The 17,322-nt window shown below is 45.7% G+C and overlaps 1 protein-coding gene across 2 annotated transcripts in view; it reads right to left on the minus strand.

Moving 5' to 3' along the window:
* Positions 1-17,322, minus strand: part of PATJ (PATJ crumbs cell polarity complex component) — a 272,880-nt gene that overhangs the window by 143,236 nt on the left and 112,322 nt on the right. The window contains exons 20-22 of one of the 2 annotated variants that reach the window (XM_075320379.1): positions 12,620-12,829; positions 2,501-2,602; positions 199-498 (exon numbers count right to left, since the gene is read on the minus strand). In XM_075320379.1, the coding sequence (XP_075176494.1) occupies positions 199-498; positions 2,501-2,602; positions 12,620-12,829 (612 nt within the window). The remainder of the gene's footprint in view (positions 1-198; positions 499-2,500; positions 2,603-12,619; positions 12,830-17,322) is intronic. The other variant, XM_075320380.1, reaches the window with a different exon arrangement.

Here is a 17,322-nt window from a genome sequence, read left to right on the forward strand (position 1 = left end):
TTTCTAGGGGGCTAAAAACCTAAGAAACTAATCTGATCATAGAAAAGAAAAGGGAGGGAAGGAGACTCAGACGGGGGTCCGGAGTGATAAATCAGTCAGGGAGAAAAGAAGAGCATTATCTGGGCCAGACGATCTCATAATCAGTGGAACTCCATGTTCCCGCAATGCCCATTTCGCATATTGCCTGTGAATACGTACGGCGGCGGCGTCTAGCCAGGCCTGGGCGGAGGACGTGCTCTGGACGGTGGGAGGGGGAGTCCCATTAGATTGCAGACTATACCCATCATTGTCTGGATGGGAAGCGTCTTGTTGGGTGTCATCATCCACCAGCATTTCTCTTTCTTCCATAAATCCCCCCAATTTGTGCATTTCCCACGATTCTTGTAAAGGGTCTGGATTATTGTGATGGATATTAAAGGCTGGCCCCATAAGCAGAGGTGGCTCGTCAACCAGCTCCTCTCGGCCGTCATCTATGAATGGCTCCACTTGGTATTTCTCCTAATAAAAAAAAACAAAAAAAATGGCAAATCATCGTATACTATGTATGGATAAATCAATATAGACCCATATAGCGTAGATAGTACAGCGATTTAAAGGGTGACAACATAAGGCTGTCCAGTCATTATCCGATAGAACAGATCCTGCAGAGATCCGTTGTCAAAAAAGTTCTGCAAACACAACTTTTTTTTGTGTGTTTAATAACAGATGTGTGCCGGATCCGTTTTTTTTTAACATTGAAGTCAATGGAGAATGTGTGCCATCCATTTTTCTTGCATTTGTAATGAATCATTTTTTTTTTGTTTTTTTTTTTTTTTTTTTTTTTAACAGCAGCCGTTTCAAATGGAAGATAAATAGCGATCCATTAACGGATCCGTTCTCCATAGACTCCACCAATCTTAAAAAAAAAAAATAAAAAAAAAAAATTTAAAAAAAGGATCCCAGCAGACATCATTTTGCCATTGGATCTCTGCAGGATTCATTGTAACTGATGATTACAGGACATCAGACCTTTTAGAACTATGATCAACAAAAAGGCCAAATCTTGTATCAATCCCTATACATTTTACGTGTATTATCTATGGTTTAGATGTTGTAACGGTTCAGACAATTTTTGCTTTCCACAAAATTTGGGGCCCAATTAATCACTTCAATTTGTCACTTTGCTTTTTCTTTTATTGTGTTGTATCCGTTCATTTTTTTTTTATTTTTTTTTTAGGAAAAACGCTTCTAAAAAAAAAAAGGCGCTCATGGTTATTAAATGTTGCGCAAAGTTGATACCGATCTTTATTCTTGTCTTTTTAGAAGGTTTCAAAATCAGCACAAAAATTAAAAATATACATAAAATCACTCTGGGAGGGTAGGAAAGGGGGGAGGGGGAAGATTTAAGGGGGACTGGAGTATATTTGCGAAAAAATGTTACAACTTTTTTAAAAAAAAAAAATAATCATAATTTATGAATCTGGGAATCTCAAACACGGTCCGCAATGGTGCACATAAAAAAAATATATAAAAACAAGTGAACAAATGTAAAACAGAATTTAAAAAAGATGCAAATATAAAGAATAAGCTCCAACTGAAAAAAAAGGCAGAAAACGCCAAAAATGAGACTAAAAAGGCGCAGATGCAATAGTGGCTCAGTCCCTTGGTGTAAAAATAGCCTTCCATTCCCGATATATTGTATATCAGGAGGGTGCATTGGAAAACGGCAAAAAAAAAAAAAGCTGAATGTTATGGAAAAACCAGCGTAATAGCCAAATTTGCAACATTTCTGCAAATTATATGCAGCCACGTTTCCAGATTCATGGTGAAACTTCTCTCCATTGTCCGGAATCCTCTGCACTTTGAGTAAAACATTTAATTTCTGCAATTAACTCAAATAAAACAAAAAACACAATAATCTAATAAGCGCCCCCTGGTGGTGAATGCAGGGAGCACACGTTTTAAAACGTTAAAAGGCGCTTTCCACTGTGAACACTTATTTTTTCTTTTCATGATAAAAAGGTCATTAAAAAAGCAGCAGATTTGGTGCCCTGCGTCAGAAAAAGCTAAATAGTTCCCCTTCTTTAAACGCTTGGGTCATACTCCGACCCCCTGCAAACCCTGCCTTTCATTGTCTTCCGTGGTGAACATTTACACACTGAATATTCTGCACTATTGTCTCTCAATATTTCTCCTCTGGAACTAGAGGAATGAGCAAAATTCTAAGCTGGAAACAATAAGTGCCCGGTCAGCGGAATTTCTGGAGTATCAGATGCTGGATTATAGGACGTTCATCGCATAAACAAATAATTAAGAAAGTAACAATAGGGAAAAGCTCTAATTTTTCCATGTAAATTGCTTTATTTTTTTCTCCCCATCCCCCCCCCCCCATGTAATCACCCCCTCTATTATCCCTCTATTATTTCCTTCTGTACCCCCCCCCCCCCTCCGTACCCTACAGTTAAAAAAAAAAAAAATCAATAAAAAATATTGGAATCTGGAATCACAATGAAGTCGTTACATGGTAGAATTGCTGTGTTGGCGATGGGTCGTCCACCGGCACCTCCACATCATCCGATTCCCCGACCAGTGGGATATACACGTGTCCTTCTTTCATATCGCTCTAGTCATAAAAAGAGAGGTTTTCATGAAAGATAATAAATAAGGTTCAGGTGAAAATTAAAAGGATGACAACACCCTCAATATCCGGTCATTCCTCTATGGGTTTTGCAGGGATCATTGTGTATGATCTAGAAGTACTGTATAATCCAAAATTAGAGGCGGTTACCAGACTGTTAAAGGGGTTTTCCATTACTTTAAAAAAAAAAAAAAAAAAAAATACAAAATACTCCGCTTTGGGGCTGACAATGCTCCTCCGTTCTGTTGCCGGTCACCTGTCTGGCTCCTGGCTTCCACTTCTAGTGGGCAGGGCCAAATGAGGGCTGCAGCCAATCAGTGGCCAGTGATCGGCTACAGTCTTGACATTGTGTTCAAGCAGAAGAGAGGAGCAGCACCAGTCCGGTAAGAGAGTATGGGCTTTTATTTTTTAAGCACTCTGGGGACATTGACAAAGTGTAAAAATCCTGTTAAAAGGTCCAATCTAGATCTTGCATGGCTGAAATCGGAAAAATTTGTAGGTCACTGGTTGCAGGATTGTGGAAAAAAAAACCTGAGCGCAGCTTTGCTACGCTGCTTGAGTAATCCCATAGAAAGTATTGATAGTTTCTAGTGATGAGCGGGCACTACCATGCTCGAGGGCTCAGTACTCGTAACTAGTGATGAGCGGGCACTACCATGCTCGGGTGCTCAGTACTGGTAACTAGTGATGAGCGAGCACTACCATGCTCGGGTGCTCAGTACTGGTAACTAGTGATGAGCGGGCACTACCATGCTCAGGTACTCAGTACTCGTAACTCGTGATGAGCGGGCACTACCATGCTAGGGTGCTCAGTACTCGTAACTAGTGATGAGCGGGCACTACCATGCTCGGGTGCTCAGTACTGGTAACTAGTGATGAGCGAGCACTACCATGCTCGGGTGCTCAGTACTGGTAACTAGTGATGAGCGGGCACTACCATGCTCAGGTACTCAGTACTCGTAACTCGTGATGAGCGGGCACTACCATGCTAGGGTGCTCAGTACTCGTAACTAGTGATGAGCGGGCACTACCATGCTCAGGTGCTCAGTACTGGTAACTAGTGATGAGCGGGCACTACCATGCTCGGGTGCTCAGTACTGGTAACTAGTGATGAGCGGGCACTACCATGCTCGGGTGCTCAGTACTGGTAACTAGTGATGAGCGGGCACTACCATGCTCAGGTACTCAGTACTCGTAACTAGTGATGAGCGGGCACTACCATGCTCAGGTGCTCAGTACTGGTAACTAGTGATGAGCGGGCACTACCATGCTCAGGTGCTCAGTACTGGTAACTAGTGATGAGCGGGCACTACCATGCTCAGGTGCTCAGTACTCGTAACTAGTGATGAGCGGGCACTACCATGCTCAGGTGCTCAGTACTGGTAACTAGTGATGAGCGGGCACTACCATGCTCAGGTGCTCAGTACTCGTAACTAGTGATGAGCGGGCACTACCATGCTCGGGTGCTCAGTACTGGTAACTAGTGATGAGCGGGCACTACCATGCTCGGGTGCTCAGTACTCGTAACTAGTGATGAGCGGGCACTACCATGCTCGAGTGCTCAGTACTGGTAACTAGTGATGAGCGGGCACTACCATGCTCGGGTGCTCAGTACTGGTAACTAGTGATGAGCGAGCACTACTATGCTCGGGTGCTCAGTACTGGTAACTAGTGATGAGCGGGCACTACCATGCTCAGGTACTCAGTACTCGTAACTAGTGATGAGCGGGCACTACCATGCTCAGGTGCTCAGTACTGGTAACTAGTGATGAGCGGGCACTACCATGCTCAGGTGCTCAGTACTGGTAACTAGTGATGAGAGGGCACTACCATGCTCAGGTGCTCAGTACTGGTAACTAGTGATGAGCGGGCACTACCATGCTCAGGTGCTCAGTACTGGTAACTAGTGATGAGCGGGCACTACCATGCTCAGGTGCTCAGTACTCGTAACTAGTGATGAGCGGGCACTACCATGCTCGGGTGCTCAGTACTGGTAACTAGTGATGAGCGGGCACTACCATGCTCGGGTGCTCAGTACTCGTAACTAGTGATGAGCGGGCACTACCATGCTCGAGTGCTCAGTACTGGTAACTAGTGATGAGCGGGCACTACCATGCTCGGGTGCTCAGTACTGGTAACTAGTGATGAGCGAGCACTACCATGCTCGGGTGCTCAGTACTCGTAACTAGTGATGAGCGGGCACTACCATGCTCGGTACTCAAAGAGCAGCTGGATGGCCGGACTGGCTTGACTCATGTACAAAGTATAATAGAGGTCAATGGGAAACTCAAACATTTTTGCAGAAGATCTTTTGGAAAAATGCTCAAGTTCTCCATTGGCTTCCATTATACTCAGTACTCGAACCGTTATGAGTACTAAGCACCCGAGCATGGTAGTGCCCGCTCATCACTAGTTACCAGTACTGAGCACCTGAGCATGGTAGTGTTCGCTCATCACTATTTACGAGTACTGAGCACCCGAGCATGGCAGTGCCCGCTCATCACTAGTTACCAGTACTGAGCACCCGAGCATGGCAGTGCCCGCTCATCACTAGTTACGAGCACTGAGCACCTGAGCATGGTAGTGCCCGCTCATCACTAGTTACGAGCACTGAGCACGGTAGTGCCCGCTCATCACTAGTTACCAGTACTGAGCACCCAGCATGGTAGTGTTCGCTCATCACTATTTACGAGTACTGAGCACCCGAGCATGGCAGTGCCCGCTCATCACTAGTTACCAGTACTGAGCACCCGAGCATGGCAGTGCCCGCTCATCACTAGTTACGAGCACTGAGCACCTGAGCATGGTAGTGCCCGCTCATCACTAGTTACGAGCACTGAGCACGGTAGTGCCCGCTCATCACTAGTTACCAGTACTGAGCACCCGAGCATGGCAGTGCCCGCTCATCACTAGTTACGAGTACTGAGCACCTGAGCATGGTAGTGCCCGCTCATCACTAGTTACCAGTACTGAGCACCCAGCATGGTAGTGCCCGCTCATCACTAGTTACGAGTACTGAGCACCCAGCATGGTAGTGCCCGCTCATCACTAGTTACGAGTACTGAGCACCCAGCATGGTAGTGCCCGCTCATCACTAGTTACGAGTACTGAGCACCCGAGCATGGTAGTGCCCGGTCATCACTAGTTACGAGTACAGAGCACTCAGCATGGTAGTGCCCGCTCATCACTAGTTACGAGTACTGAGCACCCAGCATGGTAGTGCTCGCTCATCACTAGTTACGAGTACTGAGCACCCAGCATGGTAGTGCCCGCTCATCACTAGTTACGAGTACTGAGCACCCAGCATGGCAGTGCCCGCTCATCACTAGTTACCAGTACTGAGCACCCGAGCATGGCAGTGCCCGCTCATCACTAGTTACCAGTACTGAGCCCCCGAGCATGGTAGTGCCCGCTCATCACTAGTTACGAGCACTGAGCACCTGAGCATGGTAGTGCCCGCTCATCACTAGTTACCAGTACTGAGCACCCGAGCATGGTAGTGCCCGCTCATCACTAGTTACGAGTACTGAGCACCCGAGCATGGTAGTGCCCGCTCATCACTAGTTACGAGTACTGAGCACCTGAGCATGGTAGTGCCCGCTCATCACTAGTTACGAGTACTGAGCACCCGAGCATGGTAGTGCTCGCTCATCACTAGTTACCAGTACTGAGCACCTGAGCATGGTAGTGCCCGCTCATCACTAGTTACCAGTACTGAGCACCCGAGCATGGTAGTACCCACTCATCACTAGTTACCAGTACTGAGCACCCGAGCATGGTAGTGCCCGCTCATCACTAGTTACGAGCACTGAGCACCTGAGCATGGTAGTGCCCGCTCATCACTAGTTACCAGTACTGAGCACCCGAGCATGGTAGTGCCCGCTCATCACTAGTTACGAGTACTGAGCACCCGAGCATGGTAGTGCCCGCTCATCACTAGTTACGAGTACTGAGCACCTGAGCATGGTAGTGCCCGCTCATCACTAGTTACCAGTACTGAGCACCCGAGCATGGTAGTGCTCGCTCATCACTAGTTACCAGTACTGAGCACCTGAGCATGGTAGTGCCCGCTCATCACTAGTTACCAGTACTGAGCACCCGAGCATGGTAGTACCCACTCATCACTAGTTACCAGTACTGAGCACCCGAGCATGGTAGTGCTCGCTCATCACTAGTTACCAGTACTGAGCACCTGAGCATGGTAGTGCCCGCTCATCACTAGTTACCAGTACTGAGCACCTGAGCATGGTAGTGCCCGCTCATCACTAATTACCAGTACTGAGCACCCGAGCATGGTAGTGCCCGCTCATCACTAGTTACGAGTACTGAGCACCCGAGCATGGTAGTGTCCGCTCATCACTAGTTACCAGTACCGAGCACCAGAGCATGGTAGTGCCCGCTAATCACTAGTTACCAGTACAGAGCACCCGAGCATGGTAGTGCCCACTCATCACTAGTTACGAGTACTGAGCACCTGAGCATGGTAGTGCCCGCTCATCACTAGTTACCAGTACTGAGCACCTGAGCATGGTAGTGCCCGCTCATCACTAGTTACCAGTACTGAGCACCTGAGCATGGTAGTGCCCGCTCATCACTAGTTACCAGTACTGAGCACCTGAGCATGGTAGTGCTTGCTCATCACTAGTTACCAGTACTGAGCACCTGAGCATGGTAGTGCTCGCTCATCACTAGTTACCAGTACTGAGCACCTGAGCATGGTAGTGCCTGCTCATCACTAGTTACCAGTACTGAGCACCTGAGCATGGTAGTGCTCGCTCATCACTAGTTACGAGCAGTGAGCACCTGAGCATGGTAGTGCTCGCTCATCACTAGTTACGAGCAGTGAGCACCTGAGCATGGTAGTGTCCGCTCATCACTAGTTACGAGTACTGAGCACCCAAGCATGGTAGTGCCTGCTCATCACTAGTTACCAGTACTGAGCACCTGAGCATGGTAGTGCTCGCTCATCACTAGTTACCAGTACTGAGCACCTGAGCATGGTAGTGCCCGCTCATCACTAGTTACGAGCAGTGAGCACCTGAGCATGGTAGTGCTCGCTCATCACTAGTTACGAGCAGTGAGCACCTGAGCATGGTAGTGCCCGCTCATCACTAACAGTTTCCAGTACTTTGTAGCACAGCGAGGTGCACAATGTGACTCAATGTTTTCATAACTCCCAGATATTTCTATGGGACCTATACAAGGAGCATAGCACATCTGCGCTCAGCTGTTTTTATACCCAAACCTCCAGTGCGTTATTCTCCTGCCGGCCATGAAGGCAGGGATTGGGATAACCCTGTACACCTGCTTAAACCAATAAATCATACACCTTATTAATAAAGTCATTGTCCCAATCTTCAGATACAACCTTCCGTCCCAGCAAGTCCTCTTATGGCTGATAATGAAGAGGAAGCAGAATGTAATGGGGCTGGCTGCTCATTTTAGTAGCCAAAGTCATCCCCTTCTCTGTCCCAACACAGGCAAGGACTTAGAAAGGGGCTGGCTTGGCTTTTGTAGTGAGTGGTCCGCCAGCCCCGCTTACACACAGTCCTGGCCATTAGGCACAGGAACGCAAAGAGGACCGGCCCGAAGTGGAGCTCGGAGCTGAAGATCAGGACACATTTCAGACATGAATTATATTCTATAATGTACTAATTAAAGCAGAATTAACATATTAGCTAATGACCCTCTAAAAAACACCAAATTATGGACCATGGAAAGTCAAAATTAGTAATCACAAGATAAAATCGAGCCTCACTCACCTTTCTGGGCTCTGGAGCCGCTTACACTCCTCCCCACCATCACACACTTTGTAATTATGGGCATAAAAAAAACTGGGTGACAACCAATATGGCCGATATTCCTGATCCCACAGGGTTGTCACCCAGCTTTTCCAGGCCCCAGAATGGCAAATTTGCTAGTTGCGTAGCAATTAGGCAAAATTAGCATTTTAGACAGAAAAGGACCCTCATCTGTTGGCATTTTCCCCCCACAAGTATACAGTTAGTAGTGAGGTCTCGGAGATCAGACACGGGTGAGTAGGATTAGCCCCTAAGCCGGGGTAAGACAAGCACAAATACCCTTCACCAATCCACAGTTATTATTTAAAGGGGTATTCCACTGCAATATTACATGCACTGAGACCACTGAGCAGTAACCCAGGGACATGGACGATTTCCTGCAAGTGCACAGACCCGCCCCCAATGCACTTCTAGCCTGATTTGCATATGGATGCTTCTCTAGATATCTCATGACTACTGCACTGAAAGTCTATAAAAAATGGCATCATCTTTAGGGAGGAACAAGCGCCTCCTCAGCCATATGTAAAAATGTGATGACAGGTTCCCTTTAAATAAATGAAGTGCATTCAGTAAAAAGTTGTAATAAAAATTCACTAAGCTCATGACAGTGGAAAACCCATTTCCCTCGCCCAGCTGGCCATAAAACCCAATATCACCATTGCTTATGGGACTAGCTACACTAATATACTGTATCATGTAATATAATCAATATAAGAGCTCTGCTTACAGTGAGTGAATAGCGGAGACATTGAGAAAAGACAGTGCAGACCCAATACTTCTCACAGCTGAGTGTTTGCTACAATTGTATCCAGTGTAGTGAACCCTCGCGGCAGCTCAATGCATTCTGATGTCCTGATAGTGTGTTACAATGTGTCATGGCAGGTAATGAGTATGAATCTGGAGCCCGGGTTGTTTCGCTCACAGAGGATTTTCCAGACTGGATAAAATTTTAACAAACCCTCAGCTGTGAGAAGTATTAAAAGGAACCGGTCACCTGTTTTTTTTAGTGTATGAGCTAATCCCACCACCTTCCTTAGCGCCTATGCTGCATTCTAAAAAGTGGTATATTATGCCCTGACCCCCTGTATATCCCCTCAAAAATCTTTTGAATAGCTCCCTCGCTGTATGCAAATGCAACCGTTCCGGTCCGAAGGGTGTCTTTGCCGCGGCTCCTGTCCCCCCTACCCGCTGGTAATCGCCATCCTCCCAATGCGATTTATGTGTATGACACACCCTCCGTCATCCACATAGACAAAATTTTGCGCCTGCACAGGGAGATGGCGGTTCGCGCAGGCGCACTTTGCTCTGCATTGCTGCGGGTTGCTGCCGATGCATGCGCAGTTTGAGAGCCTGAAACCTAACTGCGCATGAGTCGGCAGCAACCCGCAGCAATGCAGAGAAAAGTGCGCCTGCGCGGGCGGTCATCTCCCTGCGCAGGCCCAAATTTTTGTCTGTCTGTCTATGTGGATGACGCAGGGCGTGTCGTCCACATCAATCACATTGGGAGGACGGCGATTTCCGGCAGGGAGGAGGAACTGGTTGCATTTGCATACAGCTATTCAAAAGGTTTTTGGGGATATGCAGGGGGTCAGGGCATAACATACCACTTTTTAGAATGCACCATAAGTGTTAAGAAAGGTGGTGGGATTAGCTCATACACTAAAAACTGGTGACCAGCTCCCTTTAAATCTGTACAGGTGTTAGATATATGGATATGAAATGTAATGCCTCCATTCACTGACAGCAAGCAGTGATGCTACAAAAGGATATTAGAAAGTTGCATAACTTTTTATTATATAATAAGGAAGTTTTAACTATATGAGACTAGATGAGTCTTCTTAGACAGAATCAGTATTTAAAGGGAACCTGTCACCACTTTGATCTTTTTAAACTGTTAATATGGGCATACAGGTTATAGGAAGCTGACAATAGTCCTATCTTTGTGTCTCATATCAGAAGCCTTGTTGTGGAAAATCATCCTTTATCACTTTATGTAAATGAGCTCTTCCAGGCTATGGGGCGGATGCTGCCTGGAAGATAACTCCGCCTCCAGATATTTTAAATAAAAGGGGCGTTACTAGTGAAACAAGTAACTGACACAGAACAGGAGGAATGAAATTTGTCTTATTTCAAACACATTTTTTGCAGTTCCCTGAGCTCTGATTCATTGCAACAATATTGCAAACTCAGAAGCCCCTGCAGAAGTGTCAGTTATCACACACAGCTCTGCAGTGAGAGCAGAGAGCGGCCGTCACACATGACACTGGTAACGCCCCTTTTATTTAAAATAAGCTCTGGAGGCGGAGTTATCTTCCAGGCAGCATCCGCCCCATAGCCTGGAAGAATTCATTTACATAAAGTGATAAAAGATGATTTTTCAACAACAAGCCTTCTGATATGACACATAAAGGTATAGATTTTTTTCAGCATTACATAACCTGTATGCCCATATTAACAGTTCAAAAAGGTCAAAGTGGTGGAAGATTCCCTTTAACAGTTTTGGAAGTTTCTGTTTTTGCCAAAACTTTGGGGAGATTTGCATGCATCACCCAATCATTGAATTAAAAAGGATAAGGTTTCAGCAAATAATGATCGTTTTCTGCAGAATTTTCCAATATACTTTCTATATAAAACTATGTTTTTTCAGTATCTCTGCTTGCGGTCATTCAAAGAAAACCCATCATAATGGCTTCTAGTAGATGAAGCCTTGTCCTGGGCGCGGGGCATACAAAAGACACAGCTCTAATAATTGCAGTGTATGGCTATGTGCGCACACAGCGTTTTTTTAATGCTGTGTTTTTGTGCGTTTTTGGCTGCAAAAGTCGCACAAAAACACACAAAAAAAAATGCACCGGTGGCAAAAATGCATGCGTTTTGGATCACTGCGTTTTTCCAATGCAATGCATGGGTGAAAAATGCAGGAAAAAATTGACATGTCCATATTATTTTTTTATTTTTTTTTTTTAAATCAAAAACGCAGCTAAGAAAAAAAAAAAAAAAAAAAAAAAAGAAAAAAAAAAAAGTGTGTGGATAGCAAAAATGAAAAGTCATAGGAGTACTTTGCACGCTGCGACATGGCTAGCCAATGATAGCGATGCCGAGCGCGATAGTACCGCCCCCGTCGCACATGCGATCTCTTGTGATATCTGCTGTAGCGAACATTATCGCTACCGCAGCTTCACACGCACTCACCTGCCCTGCGATGTCGCTCTGGCCGGCGACCCACCTCCTTCCTAAGGGGGCGGGTCGTGCGGCGTCACAGCGACGTCACACGGCAGGCGGCCAATAGAAGCGGAGGGGCGGAGATGAGCGGGACGTAAACATCCCGCCACCTCCTTCCTTCCTCATTGCAGACGGGACGCAGGTAGGAGATGTTCCTCGCTCCTGCGGCTTCTCACACAGCGATGTGCGCTGCCGCAGGAACGAGGAACAACATCGTATCTCCTATCGGTGCGACATTATGAAAATGACTGACGCTACACAGATCGCCGATTAACAGCGCTTTTGCGATCGTTTATCAGCGCATCTAGGCTTTACACGTTGCGACGTCGTTACCAGCGCCGGATGTGCGTCACTTTCGATTTGACCCCGACGATATCACAGTAGCGATGTCGCAGCGTGCAAAGTACCCCATAGACTTTACTGGGGAAGCAAAGTCGTGCAGTTTGGAGCCCAAAAATGCACCCGAAAAACAAAGTAAAAAAGCCACGAAAAACGCTCAGTGCGCACATAGCCTACACATGACCCCGAGTGCCATCATGACCAGGACAGATTTTCTTTTTATCCACTGCAAGTAAATGAAGATTTCTTCTGAATGCCAACAGCAAGCAGAGCTTGTGAAAACCACAATGAATGGATGCAGAAAATATAATGGAACGTTGCAAAACTTTTTATCACGAAAACGTTTATTTGCTGAAAATGAGAAATTTCCCCTTTAAATGTGAAAAACGGATTTGGAAAGAGCGAAAATAATAAAAAGCTGCAGTAAATCGTGGGGATTGCAGCATCTGGTTGGATTTGGCCGGTCTCCCGTGAATCACCTCATCTGTTATATTTGGGGTTAGGAGGGAATAATCATGCAATGTTCAGATTATCAGGAAGGCGAATGATAATTATGTTGATTTTTGGTAGAAGTGACAGATTAGGCAGGGATTTTACAGTCACAATTCAGTGCACAGGGCCGGAGGGGGTCAGTTCTTACCACCAATGGTTTGCAAATGCCAATGCGGACTCTTCCCGGTGGCACAGATGTTAATATTTGCACAGCCTCTTCCAGCGAAGCATTGTCCATAAAACTGTCATTTACAAAGATCAAGCGGTCACCAGGCAGAATCTGTCCACTTTCCACCGCTACACCACCTGCCAGCAGAGACTGAACCACAATCACCGTCCTTGCTGGATCTAAGGGATCCTGAAGATGGAGCCAAAAGCCAAAATAGTGAGAAGGAGCGATGAGCGTTCACTGCTCTTACACAGTTTCCATTAAAGGGATATTCCCAATATTAAAAGTCATCGACTATCCGTCTCCGGAAGTCCCATACAGAATGAATGAGGTGCGCATGTGCGGACACTGCTCCATTTTGATGGCGCATTTCAGAGCCCTGTTCTTGTGAAGATACTAGTTGTAGAACCAACAATCAGGTTTCGGAAACTCCCCGTCATCTCCACTCTTCATCCTTAAAGATTCTGCTAGAAAGTGAAATACTGTACCTTGACCACCTGGAAGACCCACATAGAACATATAGAGAAGAGTGGCACATGTCTGACCACTGCTTCATTCTGACGGAAGACTTCAGACCCCCGATCTCAGGATCGGCAAGAGTCCTAGTGGTTGGACCACCACAGATCCCAAACATGAGGCTCTGAAATGCCCCGCCAGAGAAGATTGGTGTCCGCGCCACGCACCTGTGCTTCATTCATGGTCTATCGGAATACATGAGGTAGCCAAATGCTGTACTGGGCTATCTCAACCAGTTCCATATAAAATAAATATAGAGGAAGTGCATATGGATGGCGACAACTCCAATGGAGCATTTCAGCTCCCCGATTGTCAGAACCAGTGACAGTCCCAGCCATTGGCCCAGAGAATGGAGCTCTGAATTGTTCTGTCAGAACAAAGTTGTGGTCACTAGTGATGAGCGAGCACTACCATGCTCGGTACTTGTAACCAGGACCACCATCAGGGCATGACAACCATGAGTGGTGTTTGGGGGACCGGTGATGAGGGGGGCCCAGCTGGGCCCAGGGTAATCACCTAGCTTTATTAAGGCCCGAGCCCCCCTATTCACTGGGCCCCAGTCACTGCCGTAGCAAAGGGGCCCGGCAGTGTCGCTTTGGCCACTACAATGGCTAACTTGTAAGCAAACTAGCGCAGAGCAGGGTGCCGGTGCACCATCCCGCAGCCTAGGATGCAGCAGCGTGATGATGTCACAATGCAACCTCATCACACTGCTGCAGGTAACAGAGCCGCGGAGGTGGCGAGGACGCAGCAGCCGGCGGGCACAGGTAAGCGTTCGGTGAGCTGAAGTAAGGGGCGGGATGATGCTGGGGGTGGAGGGAACCACCGCCCCCAGCCCTGCTTTGCTTCAGCTGGATGTGCATTAGAGGGCGCACATCCAGATGAAATGCCTCGCACCTCAGAGAGGATGGCCTGTGACGTGGGAGCCAGGGAGGGTGGGTAAAATGTTTTTTTGTTTTGTTTTATTTCTTTTTGCGGTATAAAAATAAATCAGGACATGTATACCAGGATGGGGACATATATACCAGAATGTGCCCAGGAGAGGGATATACATACCATGAGGGGTCCAGGATGGGACAAATAAACCAGGATGGGGACTTATATACCTGGAGGGGCCTAGGATAGGGACATATACACCAGAACGACGACATATATGCTAGGAAGGTGACAAATAAACCAGGAGGACATACATACCAGGAAGGGCCCAGGATGGGAACAGATATACCTGGAAGGGGACATACACCAGGAGGAGGACATATAAACAAAGAGGATATTATACACAGGGGCGGTGTGTGTGGGGATATTATAAACAGGGGCAGTGTGTGTGGGGATATTATACAGAGGAGCAGTGTGTGGGGGGGATATCATACAGAGGAACAATGTGCGTTGGGGGATATTATAAAGTAGGGGCAGTGTGTGTGGGGGATATTATACAAAGGAGCAGTGTGTGTGGGGGGGGATATTATACAAAGGAGCAGTGTGTGTGTGGGGGATATATTATACAGAGGAACAGTGTGTGGAGGGATCTCATTCTTGGGATCGTGGGGATCCCAAACCTCTTACATCTACCTCCCCTTTACTTCAGAAAGTCTTCATCTAAATTATAGATAAGCGATAACTTTACATTTTGGGAATACCCTTTAATAATGGTCATTAGCGTCACCATAGGTGAACCCCAAAACTGAAGCAGAAAGCATATTAAAATGCAAAATACAAAGCGGAAGGCAAGCGGTTATATATATATAAGCACTATAGAGACTGAAGCAGAGAGGAGGCGTTTTTTAACAAACTAGAGAGAAAAAACAAAAACCTTTAATCCGGTATTACCAGGTCTGGATTATCAAATATTCTGGATCATTGAATGCTGATAAACAATATAACAATGTGACTGAGTAGAGAACATCTACGAGGCGTACAGACCATAATAAAACGGAAATGTCACAATCTTCTTAGATTTTCGGAACTGTTGGATTCAATTCACATTACGCAAAATTGTATAAAGAAAAATCTTTTTACGGGCTGTTGGGTCTTTATTTTTCTAATCCTTCTACCATCACACACACAAATAACTACTTTACAGAGTTCTGCTTGCTGTCAGTGAATGGAAACCTATATGAACCCACCATTTCTCACATGTGAGGGTTTGTTTGAATTGTATCCATCTGACAATCCAATGTCAGATAAATGCATAATCGGGCAACTTTCTCCTGTCTTGATCATACGTTACAATGTATCAGTGCAGGCAGGATACATTGCTCTGGAGTTTATGCAGAGGATTTTTTTTTTTCTGGATACAAACGCTCAGGAATTGTGTAATACCTGCAGAACAAGGTTTCCATTCATTTGCAGCAAACAAGTCTTAAAAACAAAAGTAAATAAGAAAAGTGCAGAACATTTCATCATGCAATACATGAAGTGGACGTCTGGAATAAGTAAAATATGGCTGCTGTCACCCAAACCCAGCAAACAAGAATGGGGCCGTGTCACAATGCCACCCTCCATCTGTCCACACATGTGGTGCTGATTTGTCTGGAAGAAAGCAGCTATGATCTTAGGGAATTCCTCACTTTTTGCAGCAGTTCCATTTCTGCACCCAGTTTCTTTTGACCTTTACATTTTATGTCTGATATTGTATTTATATGGATCAGCCCCAGACGGATATCGTATATGCAAAGCAGGATTTATGCTCATTGAATAATTGTCCACGGTTAGAAAAACACGGCTTTGTTCCTCCAAAAATAGCGCCACACCTGTCCACAGGTTGTGTGTGGAATTACAGCTCTAGTTGCTCCAGCAGAGCTGAGCTGCAATACCAGAACTAACACATGTACAGCTGCTCCTGGGGAAAAATCCATGATTGCATAATCATTGACAAGTAATTGTAATGCACCTGCGGATGGAAATGATCAATGATTATAATACACAGCGATTTTATGTGCCATGTACCTAAAGGGAGGAGGTGAGCTGGGATATCACCTATTGCAAATGATGAATCCTGTGTTATTTACTGTACAGAGGTGTTATAAGTCATTGTACAGGTGGAGGTGAGCTGTGACATCACCTATTGTGAATGATGGAGCCTGTGTTACCTACTGTATATATAGACGTGTTATCAGCCATTGTACAGAAGGAGAGCTTTGACATTTCTTATTGTGAATAGCGGATCCTATGTTATTCACTGTATATAAGAGGTATCAATCATTGTACAGGAGGGGAAAGCAGTGAGCTGTGATAACACAGAATTTACCATTCACAAGAGATGATATCTACTGCATATATAGGTATATCAGTCATTGTACAGGAGGGGGTGGGGGTGAGCTGTGACATCACCTATTGTGAATGGTGGCTTCTGTGTTATCTATTGTATATAGTGGTGTTATCAGTCATTGTATAGGAGGAGGAGGGGAGCAGTGATATCACCTATTGTGAATGGTGGATCCTATGTTATCTACTGTATATTGCAATTATCAGTCATTGTACAAGAGGAGGAGGAGGTCAGCTGTGACCTCATATTGTGAATGGTGGAACCTGTGTTATCTATTGTGTATAGTGGTGTTATCAGTCACTGTACAAAAGGAGGAGGTGAGCTGTGACATTACCTATTGTGAATGGTGGATCCTAGGTTATCAGTCATTGTACAGGAGGAGGAGGTGAGCTGTGACATCTCCTGTAGTGAATAGTGGATCCTGTGTTATGTAGCATAGAGGTGTTTATGTTGGTGCAATCCACCTTGTTTTGATAAAGAGATGACTACTGAGAAGGGATCATTACAGAGCATGAGGTGTCAGAATTATGAGGCTCAATGTGAAAACAACATTCAAGATTTAAGGATTTTTAATATAGATAGTGATATGGTGAAAACAAAAGCACCAAAAAGTTTTTAAAAAACACATTTAACATAAAATCTTGGGTTAAACAATCTGATGACACTTTCCCTTTAACAATGACCTTCTTCAGTTGGGATGGACCATCATGAACGAGCTTTACTAGTTACGCGATAATCGTGCAGTCAGAATAGGGTGCCTATCTCCCGACGAGTGAGCAAAACGCTTTTATGTCTGCATCATTTCATTTTTCTTGGCAGACGGCTATTGTTCACAGAGGATGATGCGCTGCTGAGGATGATGATCACCGTGCTCGGTGGTGTATCATCCTGCCGAGTCTAT

This window comes from Anomaloglossus baeobatrachus, chromosome 8 (genome assembly GCF_048569485.1).
Source record: "Anomaloglossus baeobatrachus isolate aAnoBae1 chromosome 8, aAnoBae1.hap1, whole genome shotgun sequence".
Lineage (NCBI taxonomy): Eukaryota > Metazoa > Chordata > Amphibia > Anura > Aromobatidae > Anomaloglossus > Anomaloglossus baeobatrachus.